At 44.6% G+C, this 20678-nt stretch overlaps 2 protein-coding genes across 2 annotated transcripts in view; one reads left to right on the top strand and one right to left on the bottom strand.

Moving 5' to 3' along the window:
- The window catches only part of NCBP1 (nuclear cap binding protein subunit 1), a 29973-nt gene extending 23339 nt beyond the window's left edge, over positions 1-6634 (bottom strand). The window contains exons 1-9 of the mRNA XM_030968872.1: positions 6445-6634; positions 6222-6307; positions 5461-5561; positions 4256-4412; positions 3113-3220; positions 2485-2606; positions 1923-1992; positions 1060-1275; positions 432-529 (exon numbers count right to left, since the gene is read on the bottom strand). Of these exons, the coding sequence (XP_030824732.1) occupies positions 432-529; positions 1060-1275; positions 1923-1992; positions 2485-2606; positions 3113-3220; positions 4256-4412; positions 5461-5561; positions 6222-6307; positions 6445-6478 (992 nt within the window). The 5' untranslated portion in view covers positions 6479-6634. The remainder of the gene's footprint in view (positions 1-431; positions 530-1059; positions 1276-1922; positions 1993-2484; positions 2607-3112; positions 3221-4255; positions 4413-5460; positions 5562-6221; positions 6308-6444) is intronic.
- A 94-nt stretch (positions 6635-6728) lies between these two features.
- Positions 6729-20616, top strand: TSTD2 (thiosulfate sulfurtransferase like domain containing 2). The gene is given in 11 exon segments (XM_030968483.1): positions 6729-6831; positions 6920-7125; positions 7202-7329; positions 8176-8284; positions 9940-10065; positions 11953-12058; positions 13409-13527; positions 14142-14217; positions 14220-14299; positions 15221-15359; positions 16715-20616. Coding segments are annotated over 11 exon segments (1452 nt in total). The 3' UTR covers positions 16975-20616.
- Positions 20617-20678: the final 62 nt, after the last annotated feature.

The following is a 20678-nucleotide window of genomic DNA, read 5'->3' as shown; positions in this document are numbered from 1 at the left end:
CAAGGAGGTGTCTATAAACACCAATGCTCAGTCAGCTGCAGATGAACCAGCTCTCCATGCTCGCTGCCCCAGCTAATCAGCATTCCAGGAGGCACAACACAACCACATTTTCCACAGAGGTCCCATGAGGAATAAGGCATGTCTGCATACTTTTTGCAGCACATGCCATATTACCAAGGGATTCCCTTCCCAAGAAACTACTGCTCTCTGGATTACAGAGATTCTCTGTTATCTGGATGTTATGGATACACAGTATTCCGAGCAATAGTTTCAGCACAGATAAATGCAGTAAATAAACTTTCACCACCAGCTTCAGGAAATGTTTGATCTGGAGCTCTTGCCTAACCAGTGCAGGACATATCCCTGCTGGCAGCAAAGCCACAGTAGTATTTAAAAAGTGCCACAGCTCCCCAGTACTAAGCTCTTCCTACCAAGTCTTTCTTTCTTTCCAGTGAGATTTGATGATGCAGTGGAGGTTCTCCTCTATCACAAATCTCTCAACGGAGTGGCTGCCAGGCATGACAGGACCCTGGTAAGAAAAAGTGAAGATTTATGAAGATCACTACATTTACAGGTAGAAAAAAGTCGCCCAATATCCACATAAACACCATGAGGTCTCAGCTGCCCTGTATCCTTCAGGACTAAAAAGCTGGTATGACACATTTCCACACAAACCTCAGAGTCACCCATGTTTAAAACAAAATTAATGGTGAGACTCATTACAAGAAGAGGTAAGAACAAAGTTAGGGAACATGATTTTAAGTTCACAGAGCATCAGCTTCTTCTCTTGCTTTGTGGAGTCACTGGAAAAAAAAAACAGGTAAGCTAGACTACAATAAAGCCACAGAGTGGAAAGAATACACACTCATGGTCTTCTCCACTGCAAAAACCAGAGGCCAGTAAGTGAAGGTAAAAGGCAGCAGACTCAATTTTGCTGCTGGCCTTCCAACCACTCACAGTCCTGGGAGAGAGGACATCACATACATCACATTTTCACCAATATTGCCCCAGGAACCTAACTGTGAAATCCACTCACCATGCCCCACAGCAATCACTCACCTCAGGGTCATCCGTGTAGTCAAACATCCTAAAAATAACCCTTGGCATCGGGTATACAGAATCTTCAGTGTGGGGTGGGGGTGTGAAGGGAGGCAGATTGTGTTGCAGTGCCTCACAGAGCACGCTGTCAAAAGCCAAGTAGGGCCTCAGGATGTGCCGCTCTTGCCAACGGTCTTTTTTCAATTTCTGAATCTGAGACCAAAGGCAGTCTAAATACTGAAGGGAAAGGTGAGAAGCGTTAGATCTGCCGAATCTCTGAAAAGGGCAGTTTCCCAAACTATGTGAAATGTATACATTCCTTACTACATTCAGAAAAAAACCAATTTTCTTAAACTGCTGATTCAATAAACCAACAAATAATTTAAGAACCCTAAATGCCAGAACTATTCCTGAGTCTATACAGCTTTGTGTCAGTAAAATTTAACTCCTGGCAATTTTTTAAACGCCAACAGGCACCTCAGGAGCCCCAGAGAAACTACAGCAGAGAACAGCCACTACTCTTTGGTGGTATTAAAGTCATAATATTCCAGAATGCTCACAGTTTCATGCAAAAAGTCCTTTTAACATGAAGCCCTGTAACCTGCAGATCAAAATCAAACACTACAATTTACTTCATAACTTTTCCTCAGGGGCTTGCAGCAAACAACAGAATCCCCTCCTTCTTACTCAACTCAACCTCTTACTTCAGCCCAATACTTGGAAAAGAATTCCCCACACAGAACTTTTTGGAATCAATGGCAAATAGCAAGCAAATAAAAGCATTCACTCTTAAGAGATGCCTTTTAATTTCATGATAAAAGAACACCTCAGTACAGAATTATTTTTCCAGCTTTCTGAAGGAATGAAGGGTAAAGTCTAATCACCTCTTCTTGTGGATGTGGTTTGTCAGCAGTCCACACTTGCAGCATGGGTACATGAATTTTCTGGCGGCGTCTGTTTAAACAGGAGAGAAAATATGACCTTTAACAGACTAATTTAGGACAGCAGTTTTGTTTTTATTGTGAGTGTGCTACTATTTGTTCTCTCCAGCTGATAAAGTCTACCGTAGATAAAAACCAGGTTTGTGATACTTAAAATATCTCCATCATAGTAATTTGACAACATTCACTCGAAGCACCTAGACAGAAAGCAACGACACTGCAGAGCACTAATTCAACAATCTATCTGTATTAACAGCACACTTACAACTCCAGTTGCTTCAGCATGAGCAGAACAAGACCTTAAACATACCCTAGAACTAGAAAAGACTGTAAAACTTTTCAAATTCAAAAATCTCCCCACCTACTGCATTTTTAGAGCTTTGCTCCCCCCCACAAAATGGTTCACACCTTTAAGTTTTAGAATACATTAAAGTGAGCAATAATCACTATTACTTCACACTTGAACAGATACCAAAGACAGTGTTTGTAACCAGTTACAACTTACTTCAGATAGCTTTCTGCCTGAGACAAGAGACGATCCATTTCAGCATCCTTCTTCTCATATAACTCCTTTCCAACCCAAGGCAAAGATGACAGAAATGCAAACATATACCAGTCACATCGCACCTATAGGAAGGTAATACACCAAAACTTGAGTAAGCTCCAGCAGAATCCGTACACACGCATTTTCATTTGAAACATCAGCAAGTTGTTTTGGGGGAATGTAAAGACCAGCAATTGCAGACTGGACAGGCAAGGCACCAGAAAAAAATATTCATGCTTGAAAAGTATAATTTTTCACATGAATTGTGTTAGGCAGACTTAAAAATGGGATAAATGGCATCACTTTCAAAGTTCTCCTAGATATTCAGTACAGCAGAAAAGCTAGGCACACACTGCAATTTCCAGAGTAAGGTAAAATAAATTCAATTTGGCTACTTCACCATACTTTCTTACCGTACATGTATTTCCCAATTGCCTCAGGCTCCTCTCACTAATGCTCAGGAAACTGTATGTGTCAATGCATTTAGGTTGCCCTCCCTAAGACCTCCCTCTTCCAAGCATAAGGACAGAACAAACAGTACAGACAAATTGTGAAACAGGCCCAGGGAGCCTACAGATCTTTTGCTTACTTGGGGTACGTCCTCCTCCTGTGTCACACTCACAAAGTTCTCAAACATAGCTACCATTGAAGGCGCAGCTATTACGTGGCAATTCACGAGATCAGACAGAAAACGTACCTAAAGAAGAGAAAAAGAACATTCTAAATTAATACTTTTTCATCTGGCAGCACAAGTACAAATAAGCATTAATGAAATTATTAAAGTAAACCACTAATAAAAACATAATACTCATTCAGTGCCACAAAGGCTGAAGTACTGCATGCTGCACAGACTCACCTTTCAATGACAAGCATCATATGTGCTGCCTAATATACTGTTCACTCTAATGTCCTTAATCCCTCCCACTGCAATAATGTAAGGATAATATTCCTAATTAAGGAATGGTGGGAAACATGCAAACTGATACTACAGAAGAAAACTGTGGTACTTCTCTCTATTCTATACAGCATCAGATAACAAAAATAACATAAGTTCTAGCAATTAGATCTTATTAGCAAAAGTGTCCTACAGTCGACCTAATATCAGTCTCTTGACTAGAATCTTAATTTTCACCAGAGGGATTCAGAAAAAGGTGGGGAACTTGGCAGTGGGCTTCTAAATCAGACACTGCTGAGGTGTCCAATACCTTACAGCAGACAAAATCTATAATCAGCAAGGATGGAACAAATGGTTTCAAGGACAGCCAGCACTTAAAACTGACTGCTTGATCTTTACCCCTTATCAGAAGAATGCAACCAGACATCAAAAACAGCTTTTAAGAACTACAGTGTTTATTTTCTTTTCATTTTTTTCCCCACAGGAGCCACAAGAATGTCATGTACATCTGAATACAAAAGAAGCGGACTGACTTTTTTTTTTAATCTTTTATATTTGACTGAAGGACAAACAGCGAGAAGTACCTCGGTTTAACACAAAATTAATTTTTCACTGTGAAAAAGATACTATTGGAAGTAAATTTGCAAATGTAATATGACTCCTCATCTCTGAGAAAGAAAATACTTCTCACATAACACACATTTCCTCTTGGAATATTTACAGTGTACTACACATTGATGATAAAAAGACACTGAAACACACATTGCAAGTAACAAAAAGGTGAAAGCAGGAAAGAAAAAGGACATGAAACGAACAGACAAATAAAACTCCACTTACTAAATGCACAGCTTCATTATACATGTTCACTTTCAGACATTCTTTAAGCTGACGAATCATGGCTTCTACAAATTCCCCGCCAAAATTGTAGTTCCTGGCATTCAGCAAGCCCACCAATGTCGTGTAAACAGTAAGCTTCTCTGGTAGCAGACGTGCGCTGACACAGAAAAAGAAATACTGTGTTAGTTGTTTGTTCATCACGTGCCAATTGGCCACAACACAGCATCTTATAATCTGCCTGCTGTAAGCCAAACTTGCCTCATGAGGAAATCAGAAAAGACAGCTGCTATCACTTTCTTGTACTAAAATATTTGCTTTTCGTTTTTATCTAAGTGCTGAGTATACCGGAGGGTTGGACAAATAATATTAGTGACAGAATTCATTGCAACAATGCAAAAAGTTGGTTTAAGTTTACAATTAATAAATAATGTTATTACACAGCATAGGGAAGGCCAGGTCCTACTGTAAGAAAGTAATTTACCTCAACCATTTTAGTATGCCCGTAAGTATACTAAAAGCAGCGTCTGTCTGCTGCCGGGGAAGGTAGAACACTATTTAGCTTTTAATAAAAATATTGCTACAAAATAGGCTCAAAAGTATCTGCAAAAGCTTAGGACAGGCTCAATAGTCTGCAGCACACCCTTCCTTCGGACTTGCCTTACCTCCTGCAACAGATCCTGCACAACCCCTCCCTCAACAACACCCAGCGTCCCTGACAGGGCACCTGTACTCCTGCACTTTGCGAGGGAGAGGAAGGAGAGCTGGCAGCCACCACAGAACCTGGTTTCTGCTCCTCTCGTTCCCAGGTCCTCTCCTCTAGCAAATGGGCTTACAAAAGCATGAGTACACGCCTGCCAGGGAAGACAAAGCTGCGAGAAATCATCGCAGATAACAACAAAGGTAGCTGTTAGCAGCCGCTTTGGTGGTCTTAAGCACTTAATGTGAAACAGGATTTGCCCGGCGTTGCTGTGATCCTACAGCTACTGCAGACCAATTCTAATGTTTCATCTACCTGCTTCGAGCTTGAATTACGCCCAGTAAGTTATGAACTTGTTCCTCTATTTATTTCGTTTGTAGCAAGACAAACTCTAGGCTATGACAGCAATCAGGAACTAACGCTATTCATGGCTTTTAAACTACCTTGAACACTAAACTTATCCACAACGAAAGCACATCCCACATTCCCAGATCTTCTCAATACATACACAGTACATAGTATTCTTAGTATCTTGCTTTTGTAATTTGGCAGATCAGCTTCCAAAACACCAGCTAGGCCCTCCAGGTTGCTCTCCAAAGATGAGTTACTCTAAAATGAAAAAAAAACAAAAAAAAAGTTTCATCAACCAGGCAAAATGAACTAGTCCAACTCTCACACGCAAGACAATGAAGCTGGACAAGAGCATCCTTTCATGTCGCCTCATTTTTGAGGGCAACAACCCACCAGCAGCGAAGATCTGCTCTCGCTTGCCAAGGAAGAGCTGCACCCGACCGCCAAGCTCCCCGGCTAGGAAGTTTCCCCAGGGATGTAAGATCTAACATCACCCCAGGAACATCCCGGTAGCGCGGCTGAGCGTTGAAGGAAAACACCTTGTTTTTCAGAACATCATCATCTTTTGTTCTGCCACCCCCTCCTCCTCCATCAGCCCCACTGTCGGGACTGGAAATTTACGCTGCAGGAAGATACACACCCTTCCCAGGCTAGAACCATCAGCACCATCTTTAGATACAATAGTAACTATCCTCCGGCCGTTTATCGCCGATTGGGAAGCACTATGCTACGATTCAAGCCCTTACCCGCCACAGCACGTGGCTGAGCAAAAAAACGGCAACTTTTCCCCCATCTCACAAAATTAGTGGTTTTTTGAGGGTCGCTACTACCGACGAAGGGCCCCCACACCACGCCCGGGAAGGGGAGAGGGCGAAGGGAAACAAGGCTTTAACTCTCCCGAGCCGCCGGCCCGCCTACCTTCTCTCCCACCCTGCAGATGAGCGACTCGAGCCTCTCCTCGATCTCCGAAGGCTCAGACGTCCTCCGCCTCTTGTGGGGCTGCCCTGCTCCGACAACACACCGAGCACAACGTTACCCCCGCTGCAGAAACCCTGCCGCTCGCTCCTCCATCCCGCCGCTGCTCCATCCCGCCCAATCCACCCTCTCTGCCCGGCCACCTCGGCGGGGACGCGGGGCTCACCATCGCTGTCGTCGCTGTGCCGCCGCCGTGACATGGCAAGGAGAGGCGGAGAGGGAGGAGCAGCCGGGAGGAGCAGCCGGGAGGAGCGGTGAGGAGCTGTGCGGAGCGCTGCGGAGCTCCGGGAAGCACTGGGCCGAAACACCCCGCGCGGGCCGGCCAAGCGCGCTGCTTCCCCGCCCGCGGCCGCGCTGTTTCCGGGGCGGGCACGGCCTCTCCCGCCCACTTCCCTGAGGAACCCGAGCCCTTCCGGGGCAGGCACCAAGAAGCGGGGGGAGGAGGAGGAGATGGTGCCGGGCGAGGCGGCGCCACCCGGGCCGGGCTCGCCGCGGGGCAGCGCCGAGGGGGCCGCGGCGGGCAGGAAGCAGCGCGCGCGGCGCGCGCAGGAAGGTGGGTCGGGGCCGGGCGCGGGACTGCGCCGGGCCGGGGCCAGCAGCGCTGTAACCTCGGTAACGCGGACGCTCGCGGTGCGTTCCAGGCCTTTTCCTGTTCGTCAAAGCCAAGGAGGTGCCGGCCGCGTCGCGGTGTCCCGGCGGCGGAGAGGGCGTGCGGTGGCGGTGCTGCCGGCAGGCGTTCGAGGAGCTGCCCGGCATCCACAGGCACGTGGCTCTGCACCACTCCGGGGACGTGGGGCGGCAGGCGGGGCTCGGCGCGGGGCCGGCAGAGGCCGCGGGCAGCCCCGGGGCGCGCCGCGGGCAGCCCCGCGGGCAGCCCCGCGGGCAGCCCCGCGGGCAGCCCCCGCAGGCAGCCCCGCGGGCAGCCCGCGGGCAGCCCCGCGGGCAGCCCCGCGGGCAGCGCGGCCCGGCCGAGCGGGCACTCCTGCGGCAGCCCCGAGATCTCCTGGACGCTCCCGGACACAAGCCACGTCAGCCAGGAGGATCTGACAAGGTAAGGGAGCCCCTCGCCGCTCTGGAGCTCCAGGAGTGGGGTATTCGGCTGTACGTGACCGTCTTATGAGATTCAGTCAAGCGACACGTCTAAAGTACAGGAAGAGTGTTCCTCAGTATTCTTCTGGATCTTCAGATTCTCTGAGCATCCTTTATAATAAAGTGATAGATCTCTTGCAGTTTTAATGATGGATTGAACTATCCGAGCTATATCATCCTGTATTGTTAAAGCAGGCCTGTATGGGTGTTATTTCACAGCTTGGATCTGTAAGGAAGGACTGCCACAGAGAAGGGCAGAACAGCAGGTTCTCTCTACACGAGTTCCTTTCTGCTGTTCGTTCAGGTTCCTGAAGGGCTCATTTAGTTATGAAAGAGGTTCACAAAAAACGTTTCTGACTGTGACAGGGCTTGGCTTGTGCTGCACAAAATGTGGGAACATGCAATCTCACAAAAAGCTTTGGCTTTTTAAATTTAAACACCTCAAGTGCTTTAATTTTCAAGTGCCATTTTGGCCAAGGGAGCATTTGATGTCTTGCTTGTATGCACAAAAGTCAGCAATTCTTGTGTTCTCTGTGTGGGGTGAGCATATGGTAGGCCACTGGCAGTGAGAGTACAAAGTTCACTTTGTAACTAGACTCAAGAATTAGAAGTGTGGGAGCTTTTTTGGTTAACATTCCTTCTGTTTGAAATAAATCAAACCCAAAGTTTGTTTGAGGGTTTTTTTTTTTCTCTACACACCTGCCAAAATAAAATTGTCTGCTTTCTGAATGGTTACTGCTAATGGTGTAAGTTTGTTCTTTCTTAACATTCTTTTTCTATTTGCTTTCCCTTGCCATGCTGTGGGCAGCCAGGTGGGAGATGTACTTCTCTATTATTGTTACTGTGAGGTGAGGGATCCAGAGAAGCTCTGTGCTTGGCAAAAGGCCTTGTGTCAGCATCTACATCTCACTGGCAAGGTAAGGTTTGAAGCAATGGTTCTGTTCTTAAGGAAAAACCCCCACATCTTTATTTAGTGCAGGATGATGGGTTATGTGGAGAACCAGCTGTGTTTTGCACCACAAAGTGCTAGTCTCTTATGGTCCCATTAAGAGAGGCACTCAGAGTTGGTAAGATATCTTTTAGAATTCTATTTAAGAGCTATCACAACAAAGAAAAAGAAATACAGATAATCTTAAATCCCTTTTGATGCAGGGAACCGTGGGCTGTCTGGCATTGAGTGAACCTGACAAGCAGCGCACCATGCAGACCCTGTCCTTACAAGGGTTACCCCATTTCCATCAGTTTTACACATGGAAACAGGAAAATGAGTCTTTTTATCACTACTGCCATCAACCAGAAAGGATATTCACTTGAGAAATTCGCATTTTTCTGTAAAGATGCATTTTCAATACAGGCAAGGCAATGGAAGTGGTTTTATCACTGGTGTCAGCAGGGAGCTGCATGCAGGTGTCTCAGCTGGCATTAGTAGAGTGGATGTTTTCTGGGGCTGAAGGGCATGTGCAGCACAACACAAAGCAGCTGGATGGATAGCATGTGTCTGGGCCTGCTCCGCTCACTGGCCACCTGCATCCTGCCTCCTCAGTGCACAGTGGGCTCCCAGACAGAGTGGCTACACCGAGCTGTAAACCATACTGTCAGGAATTAGGCGAGAGCAGCCAGCACCTTAGACCACACCATAAGGTAGCAGTTCTCTTTCCTGCACAGTCTGTTCTCTTCATTCCTGGCAGGCTAGACCAACAACATGAGTTGCTTGTGTAGCTGGCCTGAGGATGCTGGGGGAGAAGGTGAATTTTAGCCTCACAAAGCTGATGTTCCTAGGATATCTGTGGGGAGAAGGAGGGCAATGTGGAGCAGGAGGCTCCTTTTATCAGTGATTTGTCTTCCTAAGTAGCTTCTTGCTCTCTGCTAGTGGTGCATCAGCACAGGTCTGGGGGTGAAGTGTCGTCATGGATTCACTTCTTTTTCTGCTCAGCTGTCTTGCCTGGTAGTTGGTGTTTTGCTCAAGTTACCTTTCTTTTTTTTTCCATTTCGTCTCCAAGACAGGTACAGCATTTACCTTCCCAATCAGTTGTTTTTGTCCTTGCTTCTTATATTCAGTCTTTCCCCCTTCCCCCCACCCCCAATTCAGAGCTTTTGTTCATTTGTTAGTGCTGGAGATAAAATGACTCATCCCGAAATTTAATATTAGATACAATGTTATGCATATTCACATTTTCTTTTTTAGCTGTGTGAGTCATGCAGCACAAGCCTATTGTTCTTTCTGAGGCAACTTTCAGTGGGAATTCTAATGCTGACTGCAGGATTTGCAGACAGCAGTTTCTCTGTTTAGACAGCATTTCTCTGTTTATTGAGTGGACTTCCCTGACTCTCCTGATGTGATTCTTTTAAAATGGCTGAGAAGTGATTACTGGATTGTTGTGGGTTTTTCTCCTGTTTATTGTCTTTATGTTCAACTTCAGTCTAACCATATTGTCCTTCCTTATTCAGTAGTCTCTTTCCTGAACATGCTCCTGTGCCTGCCCTTTGTCACCCAGTCATATTTTGCTGATTTCATTGTGATCTCTTTTGCTGTAACTAAGGTTCAGCCCCAGCTTCTCCTCTTGCCTCCTAGGTACGAGTTGCTTCAGAAGGAATTAATGGGACAGTTGGTGGAAGCAAAATAGCTACCAGTCTCTACATTAAAGTTATGCTTTCCCAGCCTCTGTTCAAAAACATTTTGTGTCAAGAGGATTTCAAGGTATGAAAAAATAATTTTTACATAGACATTGTTAATGCAGGTAATTTAATTTTCAAGAAATAAATAGATTCCTTCTTGACAGTATTACTTCTGCCATAGCAGCTGTGCTCCCCCACCGCTTACCTGAGTAGGTGGATCTTAACCATAATCTGCACTGGCTTTTACCAGAATTGGGAGTTTCCATGGGCAGTGTTAGCAGCTGCTACAAGCTTTGGCAGCTCTGGGTGCAGCTGCAAAGCCCCCCAGTACAGGTGAGTGAGGAAGTGTGCCTAAGCCCCACCATTCTGCAAACAAGCATTTACTCCAGACTGAGCAGGCATCACGACATACACTTAGCCTAGCAAAGTGTTTGCACACTGTCCTCTTCACCCTGCTTTGACTGGAAGCAGTACTACTGGCTTAGGTTCATGCAGGTTTTGGTGTCCATATAGGTGCACTGTCAGTTCCATGGATTGGGTATCTTCCAGAGAAAACACACAGGGACTGTCAAGAGGTTTCTTCCTACTCCACTTAGTGCCTGGCTGGAGCATATGTACTGATTGCTGTCCTCAGATGATGAGTGGCTGGTGCACTGTATGGCATTTTGGTAGGCTTTGGCTGCCAACCACTGTAGGTTCTGGTTTCTCTGCAAGGAAGGAAAGCTGCTGCTTAAGCAGCAGCTCTTCTCCACACAGTTTTATTTGCAGGGTGTGCTATTAATTTTTCATAAGCAAGTAGATCAAAGGAGTTAGTGAAATTTGCAAAACTCAAATTCCATGCTGAGCTGCAGTGATGATTCAGTCTCAGCCTTAAAAGTGTCTGTTATGCTTGGCTGCATTTCAAGAGGAGTTGTGTTAGTTACAGTCATATGTAGATACAAAAAAAAAAAAAACAGGGATGGAATTTTACCCAGACCTTGGCAAAACCTTCAACCTTGCATGATCTCTCTGGGCATCAGTGTTCATCCATTAGTGGAATACACTGTTTGCTGTCTCACAGTTCCTCCTGAATGTTGTATGCCCAAGTGAGTAAGGTTTTCAGGTTGCTGTGCCATGAAGACATGGGATAGAGGAGTGACAACCGTGCTTGGGGCTATAAACATACCCAGTGGCCACTACAGTTCCTGCAGGTTGATTTCTGTAATAGTTGGAACACTGCTGCACAGCTGCACTTTTCCTTGAGTGTTTATTTACTTGTTGATGCCTAAGCCATGCTTGAGGCTCAGCCCTGCAGAAATTCTCACTCCCTGTAGCCTGCAATGGGGGTGCCTACCAATAAAGGGCATACCAGGACTTCTGAAGGGGAAATCCCATGCTTGAGTTTGAGGAGAGAGGGAGGTGCCAGCCTCTACTGTTAACAAATCCTGTGCCTGGCTGACTTCCCATGCATCTCCATCAAATGTGTGAACACTGCAGCTCCCATCACATACAGCATGACTGCAGGCACAGCTGTGCTTGTGTCCTCTGCCAGAGGGATGAAGAGAACTGCAGGGGCCTGCATGTGGCAACAGGATCCGTTACTGGACGACACTGTTTAATATTCCTGCCAGGATCAGCATGTTTTTGTAGGGGCCTCAACTTTCTCAATAAGTGCTCTCTCACAATAAGTGCTAGTAACATGCTGCTGACTAAGATTTGGTCTACATCCCTGCACTTCCAACCAAATGCTGTCTGTCTCATTTGCAGTCATTCGACCTAAGACACCTGTCTTCCAGGTGATGTTAGTGGTCCACTGCCTAAACTTCAGGATTTAGAGTGTGGATTTCAGCAGGAAAGAAGACACTTCTTTCCCTCAGCCACAAAGATATTTTCATATTCTAATGATCTGTAGAATTAAAGTGAGTGGGTAATTTTAATTTTGATACCTGGAAAATTTTGGTGAATTGTTTTTTTATGTTTGATTTCCTAGAGCAGTGCAGGAGGAGCTCACTGTTTCCCAGACCTTCGAGTTGGAGTATTCAAAGAAATTGTACCTATGGGCATTGATCCAAAGATAGTGTCTTATAAGGAAACCGGTAAGTTTATGTAATAAAAAAAAAAAAAAAAAAAGAAAAAAAGCCTCTCACCCAAGTGAGAGATGAGTGAAGAGTAAAATCCTTCATCAAAAATACTTCCCTTTGCACATTCACCAGGACACAGGAGAGGTAGATACAGGAATTGATATATTACTGTTAGTCAAAAGCTACTGGTGCAGAGAATTTGCTGGCCTAGATTTTGGCTAGCCAAGTGTATAGCTGCCTCAGAAGACCTCAGAATTAACTTCAGGTTTTGTGGGAGAGTTCAGATGACATGGAGCAGTAGGGACTGCTGACTTGGCTTCACTGGTTTTGGTGCCAACAGTCATGCTCCTGCCTTTTGGACTAAGCAGATCCAAGTTCTGCATGAACTCCATCTGGCTGCATTTGCTTTGTGCTAACTGTAGCTGCTTAGTGTGGATTACGCCTGATAAGGTGTTCCTGGCTGTGGATTTGCTTTAAGGATGCTTACATAGGTGGTGAGCCAGGAGCACAGCAAATAGCAATTAACAGAGCAGCTTTGGGCTTTTTTTTTTTCCACCAAGAGGTTTTGTTGGTGCCAAACTTCTACAGCATCTTTTTGTGGATTTGGAAGAGGATTATTTTTTGTTCCCATTGTTTGGTAGTTTGTGGGCTGTATGTTTGGCTATATCTTTCCTTTTTTGCCCTTTTCCCTCCTCTTTTGCAGCATTTTATGGAGATGGTTCCTATTACTCTGGCAGGTTGCTTGTAGGGGTGTTTCTTTAATAAGGTAAAGGATTTTGCTGGTTGAGCTTTTTAGTTTTTCAGTAGATTAAGAGTCCTAAGCCCTGAAAATTGAAAAAGTTGAGAAAATTGAGCCAATTATGTAAATTGAAGTTGTACTGAAAGTAATACATGTTTATGGAAATTTTCTATTGTTATCAAGAAGAGTTTATTAAAAATTGCATTTCTGCACCTCCAAATGTAATGACATATGAACAAAGAGAAGTGGCACATGTCACTCCCTCTTCTACAGCTGTAAGAAGAGTAGCCAGGGGGATGACAGAACAAAAGATCATAGAGATAAGTAGCTGTCTGCTGCTTCTTCCGTTGTATGGAACAACAGAAGAACTTTCATTTGCCAGTAGAAAGCCAAACATGGATAAACTTGGCTGATTGAGTTGGGGTGAGAAGTCTGTGAATAATCACAAAAAGGTTTTGTTTGGAAATATGAGGAGAATCTGGATCGGTGATCTCATTTGTGACATTCTTTTGTAGCTCTGCTTCTCACTTCTCTTCCCCTTTTTTTCTTTTTTTTTTTTTTTTTTTTTTTGTTTTGTTTTTTTTGTTTTGTTTTGTTTTGTTTTGTTTTGTTTTGTTTTGTTAAAGGAATCCATTTATCCCCTCAGGAATTTCATAGAGAAGTAGAACAGTATTTGTCTCAGGCCACTCAAGGACAAAGTGATACCATCTTGCTGGACTGTAGGAACTTCTATGAAAGTAAAATAGTAAGTGCTGCTTGCCTGCTTCTTTACAGGTGCTGGAGTGAAGTATTTACGATTGTGAGGGTGTAACCTTTCTGTAGAAGAGATTACATACTCCAGCTTGACTGTAATGTGTACAGAGTGCAGTTTAGTAATGAATATTAGATAAAAGCAGTAGAGGACCTGCCCAGCAACTCAGAATGGAGCCTGCCTGGCCAAGTGCTTATACAGTGTGGGGCAGAAAGAAAGCAAAGAGGTCCATACAACATGAGCATGAATGTTTGAAGTAGCATAATTTGTAGGGATGTATTTTAGCAATTTTTGTCTTGTTCCATCTGTCAGAAAGAAAGGGACATCCTGCTGTCACAGCCACCACCCCTCATGCACTGTTGTGGTTTGTTCTCTCTCTGATAGTTTGGCTTAGCTCTCTCTTCTTTCCATGAGGAGACTTTCTGTGTCCAGAATCCTCCTACAGATTTTAACATATGTTTTGATGCATAAATGCAGCTGAGGAGCTGTCTAAAGCAGCTGCAGTGAGCTGAATATTCCAGCCCAAAGGTTTGTTACTTTCTCTGGTTTGAGGCACAGACCTTACCAGTGCTTGTAACCAGTTGCGTGGCCATCTGTTGTAATTGCAGGGGCATTTCCAGGGCTGTCTGGCTCCAGATATCAGGAAGTTCAGCTATTTTCCAAGCTACGTAGATGAAAACCTGGAGCTTTTAAAGACAAGCGTGTCCTAATGTACTGCACAGGAGGGATTCGCTGTGAAAGAGGCTCTGCTTACCTCAGGAGCAAGGTAAGATGTCATTCTGAGGGCACAGGTGTTGGGGAGTTGGGGCTGCTTTAAGGGCACCTGTCTTTTGTCTTGCTGGTGAATTCTTACTGTGCACAAACTGCAGAATGCTCAGGTGGGAGATAAATGCCTCTGACATGTGCTTGTCTCATGCTGTCAGTCAAGGACCTGGATAGTTGAGTGAGGCTCAGTATGGCCTGTGTGGACTAGTGTCACAGCAGTGAAAATAATTATATAACCCATTGCCTGAGAAGAGATATTTGTAGGATTGTTTTAGGAGGGTTTGAAAATACTCTGCAGTGTTTCCACCGACTGTCTAGGTAATGCTCTGTAGTCATGACTCCACAGCTTGAGCATCTCACAATGGGGAAAATTAGCCAGTCAGTGCTTTTCCCAGAACTAAATCCAGCACAGTGCATTGTTCTAATTGTGTTCTAAAATTTCCATCCCACTCTTCTGGATCCTTCTCTCAAGGATCAAGGGAACAGAACACAAAGGTTCTCCAGAGATTTAAACCTTAGGGTTCTTTTTTTCCACTGCATCAGTGTGAACCCTGTGAAATTCTGCTTCTGTTAACTGCTAACTAAATAAATACTGAATAACAAGCAGCAGTTCATGGAGATTGAAAAGCATTTGATCTGTGATACAGCAGACCTTCCTCAAGTGAGGAGGCTACCAGCTTCTTGTGAGTGTAACATTACATGAAGAGTTGGGTTCATTCCAACAAGCCAGCATTGTGGAGCTGCCCAATACTCCCTGGTGGCACTGCCTAGAGCTGTGGCTGCACATGGTGCCATCTGATGGTCACTGAGAGGCTGCTGCTTCTCACTGACCCTTGGCATTTACAGCATTTGCTTTGGGAACTCTGGCACACCACCACTGCTGTGGTCTCCTTCAGTTTTTCTGCTAATATGCTTTAAACAGGCAGTGTGCAGAGAGGTTTACCAGCTAAAAGGTGGAATTCACAAGTACCTAGAAGAGTTTCCAGATGGATTCTACAGGGGGAAGCTGTTTGTATTTGATGATCGTTACGCCATTTGTTCCAATGAAGATATCATCTCAGGTAGGACTAGATAATGTAAGTGCAGAAGGCTGGGAAGCTATTGCAATCATTTCCAGAGGTGTGCAGGATAGGGGCAGGCAAACTGGCCTGTGTAGTTCTTCCTCATACTTGGTTTGATCTCGTAGTGCTGTCACTTCTTGTGATGACTGTCAACACTAGATGTAAACATGTACACGTGCTTTACATGTGCTTTAACATGTAAAACAGAAATGAGAGGAAAAGAGGTCACTAACAAGAGTTCACTAAAACTGGAGCAGTAGAAGGAAGTATCCCCTGCAGAGCAGCTCTGTTATGAGCCATCTGCACCTATGGAGACATATATCCAGCACATTGTTACCACCTGGTTGCCCACAGTGCTGAGTAGACTGTGGTTGGCCAAGTGACCCAAGTCTTAAATAATTCTGCTACCAGCAATCCTCTGCTCCAGCAGTCTCACAGAATATCAAAAAAGACTTCCAGGTATTGGGAGAATAGTAACACCTATGCTCTATAGCAATTTGTTATTTTCATCTTAAGGAAATTATATATCCCATGGAATTTCAGTGGCCTCTAGTTGAAGTTGTTGAAAACATTGCCTGATCTTCTGGCTGGGATTGCTCTTCAATTACTGCAAATTAAGTAATCTCTTACTTTGCTATCAGTTGCCAGATACAAGTAGCTGGAATTTGGCTCCAGCCCTTTCTTAAGGAAGCAGTGCTGGCTTTTTTTTTTGAGTTGGTAACTTTTCAAGCATAACCTCCCATTCCTCCTCTGCATTTACTCTATACATCTTGAAGGGGCCTGACTTGGTAGGGAAACAGAACATACTCTGGATACATCACAGCCATCCCTACGGAAGTTTCAGGGGGAAATGCTGTGATATGCACCTTCTTGGTACAGCTAAAACTGGGCTGTAGCTTTCAGTTAAAGAGTTAAAACCCATAATGTTCTGGAAGGACTCTACCAGGACTGCAAATGGCACCCTGTCTACACAAGCCATTGTTTGTAGATGGAAGGAAGTTCCATGGCATCCCCTTCCTCAGCAGGTGACATTCCTGCATACTGGCTTAGTTGCCACCTGCATGTCTTTCTTCTCTTGCCAGTAAGAATCTCTATATGTGTCTATTCAGAACTAGAGAAAGCACTAGTGAGCTACTCTCCTCTTTTCCAGAGGGAAAACTGTCTTAAGTATGTCAAAAAGGATGTTCTAAAATGAACTAGATTCTAGAAGATCAAGCTAAACAGGAATTAAAAACCTGCAAGACCATAGCCACGTAAATGAGAGCTGGCAGCCCCATGGTGCCTTGGCAAGCCCTCTGCAAGGGAGCAGCCTGAGCAGTATGGGTGTTAACTTTTTCTTTTCCTCCTCCCTCCAGCATGCAGATACTGTGGGGTGCTGTGGGACCAATATAAACTTTGTTCCAGTCAGCACTGCCGGCAGCTTGTCCTGACATGTCCAAGTTGTTGCAACAAAGGTCTTACAGCTTGCTGTCCTGTTTGTCAAGAGAAGGAGCTCAAGGTGACTTCAAGGGCTTCAGGACAGATGCTTAAGGAGGAATGTGAATGTACAAGGAGACGGCCAAGGGTACCCATTGAACATGTTTCACCAAGGATGCTGGACACAGGAAAAGATTAAGCTGTTTCATTGGTTAATCTGGCACGTGCTCATGTAAAGGGCTTCTGTAACCAGATCTCTATCTGTTAACCAGTTAGGTTTGGAAATTATGAAAATATGTCAGCTTGGAAAGTCTTGTTCATATGCTGCCTTTAAACATAGAATATGCCCTGAAAACCATCCATTACTTGCCTGTAAGTTACCAGAGTGCCCAATTCATCACCAGCACTACAGGATTCCTCTCTCTGGGTACAGTCTTGTAGTGTGGCCTTTACCATGGGGATTTTGGAGCAGAGTATCTGCAATGTGACAGAGCTGCTCACAGTTCAAAAGAAACTGAAGGAATTCAAGAACAATTCCATTTTTTTCTTCCTGCATGGAGATCAACCTGTCTGACCTCTCCAAGGATCATGCATCTGCTTCAGTAGCTTGTAGTAAGGTGTGCAAACAGCAGATTTATCAGTTTGGTGTGGGTATGTGACCAGATTAGATCCTGAAGATATAGTCCACATGCACGCCATTGACCTGCATCTCTTGCTTTATAGCAGTGAGAAGGAAGGCAGTGTTACCTGAAATTGCTTGCTTAACTCCTGTAAAACTGGCTGAAGGCAGCATAAGGAGCTGGAGCAAAGGCCCAGAGACACTGGTTGCCTAGCCATACTTGTGTGACCTGTAGGATGAACAGCAAACCTAATCTTCTTTCCAGTGCTCAGTCTCCCTGGGAACAGTTTTTTCTCCTCAGCTTGTCAGTGTATGAAATAGGCAGGGCTCAGCTCTGCTTGCACTGAAAAAACCTAACAGCTTGAAGCATGTTGAAACAAGCACACAAAGAGGGGAGCACAGAGACTGTCAAAATACCAGCGTCATGGCACTGGAAGTGATGCATGTCTGCATAAATGTCAGCAACAGGTATGAGAAGACTGCAAGGTCCTTTATCCAGGTTAAATAATTCAAGTTCTGGGAATCATTTGTGCTTTTTAAACATGAGTTGGGTTTTTTAAAAGCTGCAAGATGTTTATGCAATTTCCAGCACTTGTTGGTGGAGAAATTGTCTTTGAAGGGACCTACAGGAGATGAGCTTAAAATACTGCTCCACGTGCTGTATTGTGTGCCTGATGCTGTACAGAAAGGATTTATTAATAGCATGGAAGATGTGTCTTGACTGAAAAATGTCTTTGAAATTTACTGTCATTCTGGGAACTAAACAGTAAGTCATTTGGACATCAAAGTCACTAGGTTTGGGGTTTTTAACTGGCAAATGCTTTTAAAAGCAAGAAAATAGTTTCTTAGGTTTCTGCAGTTGCTTAATGACAGGGCTATGTTATTTTCATAGAGATTGTACCTTTCTCCCATGGTGCTATTAATTCAGCAAGGCCTCATTGTTGGCTTGACTAGCAAATAAAATACATGGGCATTGGATCCATTAAAGCCATGACAAATATTTCTTCTTGCTTCCAGTATTGTTACCATGAAATCAACGGTTGACCAGCTGTCCTCATAACAATTCCATTAACAAGGCAAAACCCTGGAGCTTAGGAGCTTTGGCAATCTTTCTAGGATAGTATTTAGTAGTAAATCTGTGAACAACCCATCCTTGAGAAGAAATTAGGTAATTCCCAGCAGTAGACACCTTCAGCAGGAGTCTGAGCAGTGCCAATGTCTCCCTGCCTCCCCAGTCCCTGCTGGCTTGTTAAGATCTGTGGTTTTGAGGACTGGAGTATTTGTGAAGGAATATGCAAGCTCTACTTGCAGGTCTGGTCTAAAGCACTGATGGGGCGTGCCCCATGATCTTCCTGTGTTAGTCTAAAAAGAACACAATTTTGTGATTCAGTCTATCAGCAGGTCTGGAACACTGTAATCAATTTGTAATGCTGTTTCTGTATCACTTACCAGTACAGGATGGCAACAACTTTATTTTATCGGTAAATTTCTGAAGTGTCTATGATAAATAACTTTTAGTGCTTCCAATGTAATTCTTTAAGTGCTGCACAAATACACTTCACATACTATGTTGGAGGTGCTTAATTCTGTAGAGATAAACACTGAAACTAGCTAGTCTGCCACATGGTAGAGCTGGCGCACGGTACAATTCTGAGAGCTCCTCGCAGCTGGAGATTCTACCTCAAAGGCGGAGGGGAGTCATGAGGCCTCTCCTGGTCCTTGCTGCACTAAGGTAAGGGAGGAGAAGGATTTGAGATACACAGATGGAGTCCCAAAAAGCCATGTTCTCTCTGCTGCAGGGAGCAGAGAAGGGGAGAGCAGAGAAGGGGATAAGAGACCGTTTTAGCCTGCTTCTTTCAAGTTAGCCCGTAAGGGGCTCTCTGTCCTGTTTTCTGGGTTTGTTTTGTCAGATTAATACAAATAAGGACTTGCCATGTGAAAAGCTGTGTGGTGGCATCCAGTGGTAATGCCTGAGAGAAGGCACATGTGCTCCAGGAGAAGGCACATGTGCTGCAGGAGAGGGAAGAGTTTTCAGCAGGATGGGCTGTGACCGCCAGATGCTGCAGTCACCAGATGGCTTTTCCTCCCTTTTCCCAGGGAGCTGCTGAGCCAGATTTGCAAACAGGGATACATTTGCTCCTAAGTATCACCATTTTGTAGCTCCATTGCTGCACAGCTTACAGCTTTTCACCACACAGCCTGATGCCTCAGCACTGCCTGTCTCTGCTGCACCACCCTCAGCTGTCAGATGCATCCTGCAGCAAAACAGATCTGTGAGGATCAGCCAGGGAACATGGGATGATCCTGACAGCTTTATAGACGTTTGGGCTGCAAGGTTAATGTGGATGCTGCTACAGTGAAACACAGAACAAAGTTATCTTTTTTTTTTGTTCAGGGCTGTAGCAGTATCCATGTAGTAGTGCTCCCTGGTCTGCAGATGAATCTCCTTGCATGTCTGTGCTTCTTAGTACCACCAGGGCTTTCCAGGATAAGATTCATTTACCTTCTGAAACCAAGGGAAGAGCTGAGCCTGTGTCATGCAAATCCAATAGATGGCTGTGCTCAAAGTGTGTGGCTCTAATTTGATGATTCAGTTGGTCATTTCAAAGTCTTCACAGTGCACATAGAAGGAAGTACTTTTTTAAGTCTGCCAGTTTTTTTCATTTTAATGTGTTTTCAAGTATTTTTATTCCACATTCATTTTCTGATACAGAACTTGCACAGTGGAGGAAACAAGCTATGGTGAAGTGTTTTATATGACACCACGGGCACATTTATTAAGATTTGGAGAGCAACAAGTATGTTTCCCACATTGCTGAACAGTGTTCCTCTGCTTCTCTGGTCAGAGCTAAATCATCAGCGGTGTTTGTGCAAAAGCTCTGGAGAAATCTCTGGGACTTCTGCCAGAACGTATGTAAAAGGCTGAAAAACTTCATTCTCTAACAGACACTTAAAGGCAGATTTGTAGCAAGAGAGAGCATTTTCTAGGATGTGTCATCTGCCCAAGATTAAGGTTTCAGTACAGCAATGCTTCTTCCATGGAGACTTCTTACTGAGCAGGATCCCACCCACGTTTACAGTGGGAGTTTTGGATGTGCTGGGTCCCGTCTACTGCAGGTCTGGGAGATCCACAAGCCTGGAGAATTCCTCCCAGGCTGAATGATGAGTGTACGCTGACAAAAAGCTGCGAGATCATATGTAGTGTAAGTTCAGATTTGGGGTATTTCACTTCACAGTTTTTTTAGGGCACAACATTTATTCTTGCATTTATGTGGACATAAGGG

Source organism: Camarhynchus parvulus, chromosome Z (genome assembly GCF_901933205.1).
Source record: "Camarhynchus parvulus chromosome Z, STF_HiC, whole genome shotgun sequence".
Taxonomy (NCBI): Eukaryota; Metazoa; Chordata; class Aves; order Passeriformes; family Thraupidae; genus Camarhynchus; species Camarhynchus parvulus.
This window is presented reverse-complemented; position numbering and strand designations above follow the sequence as displayed.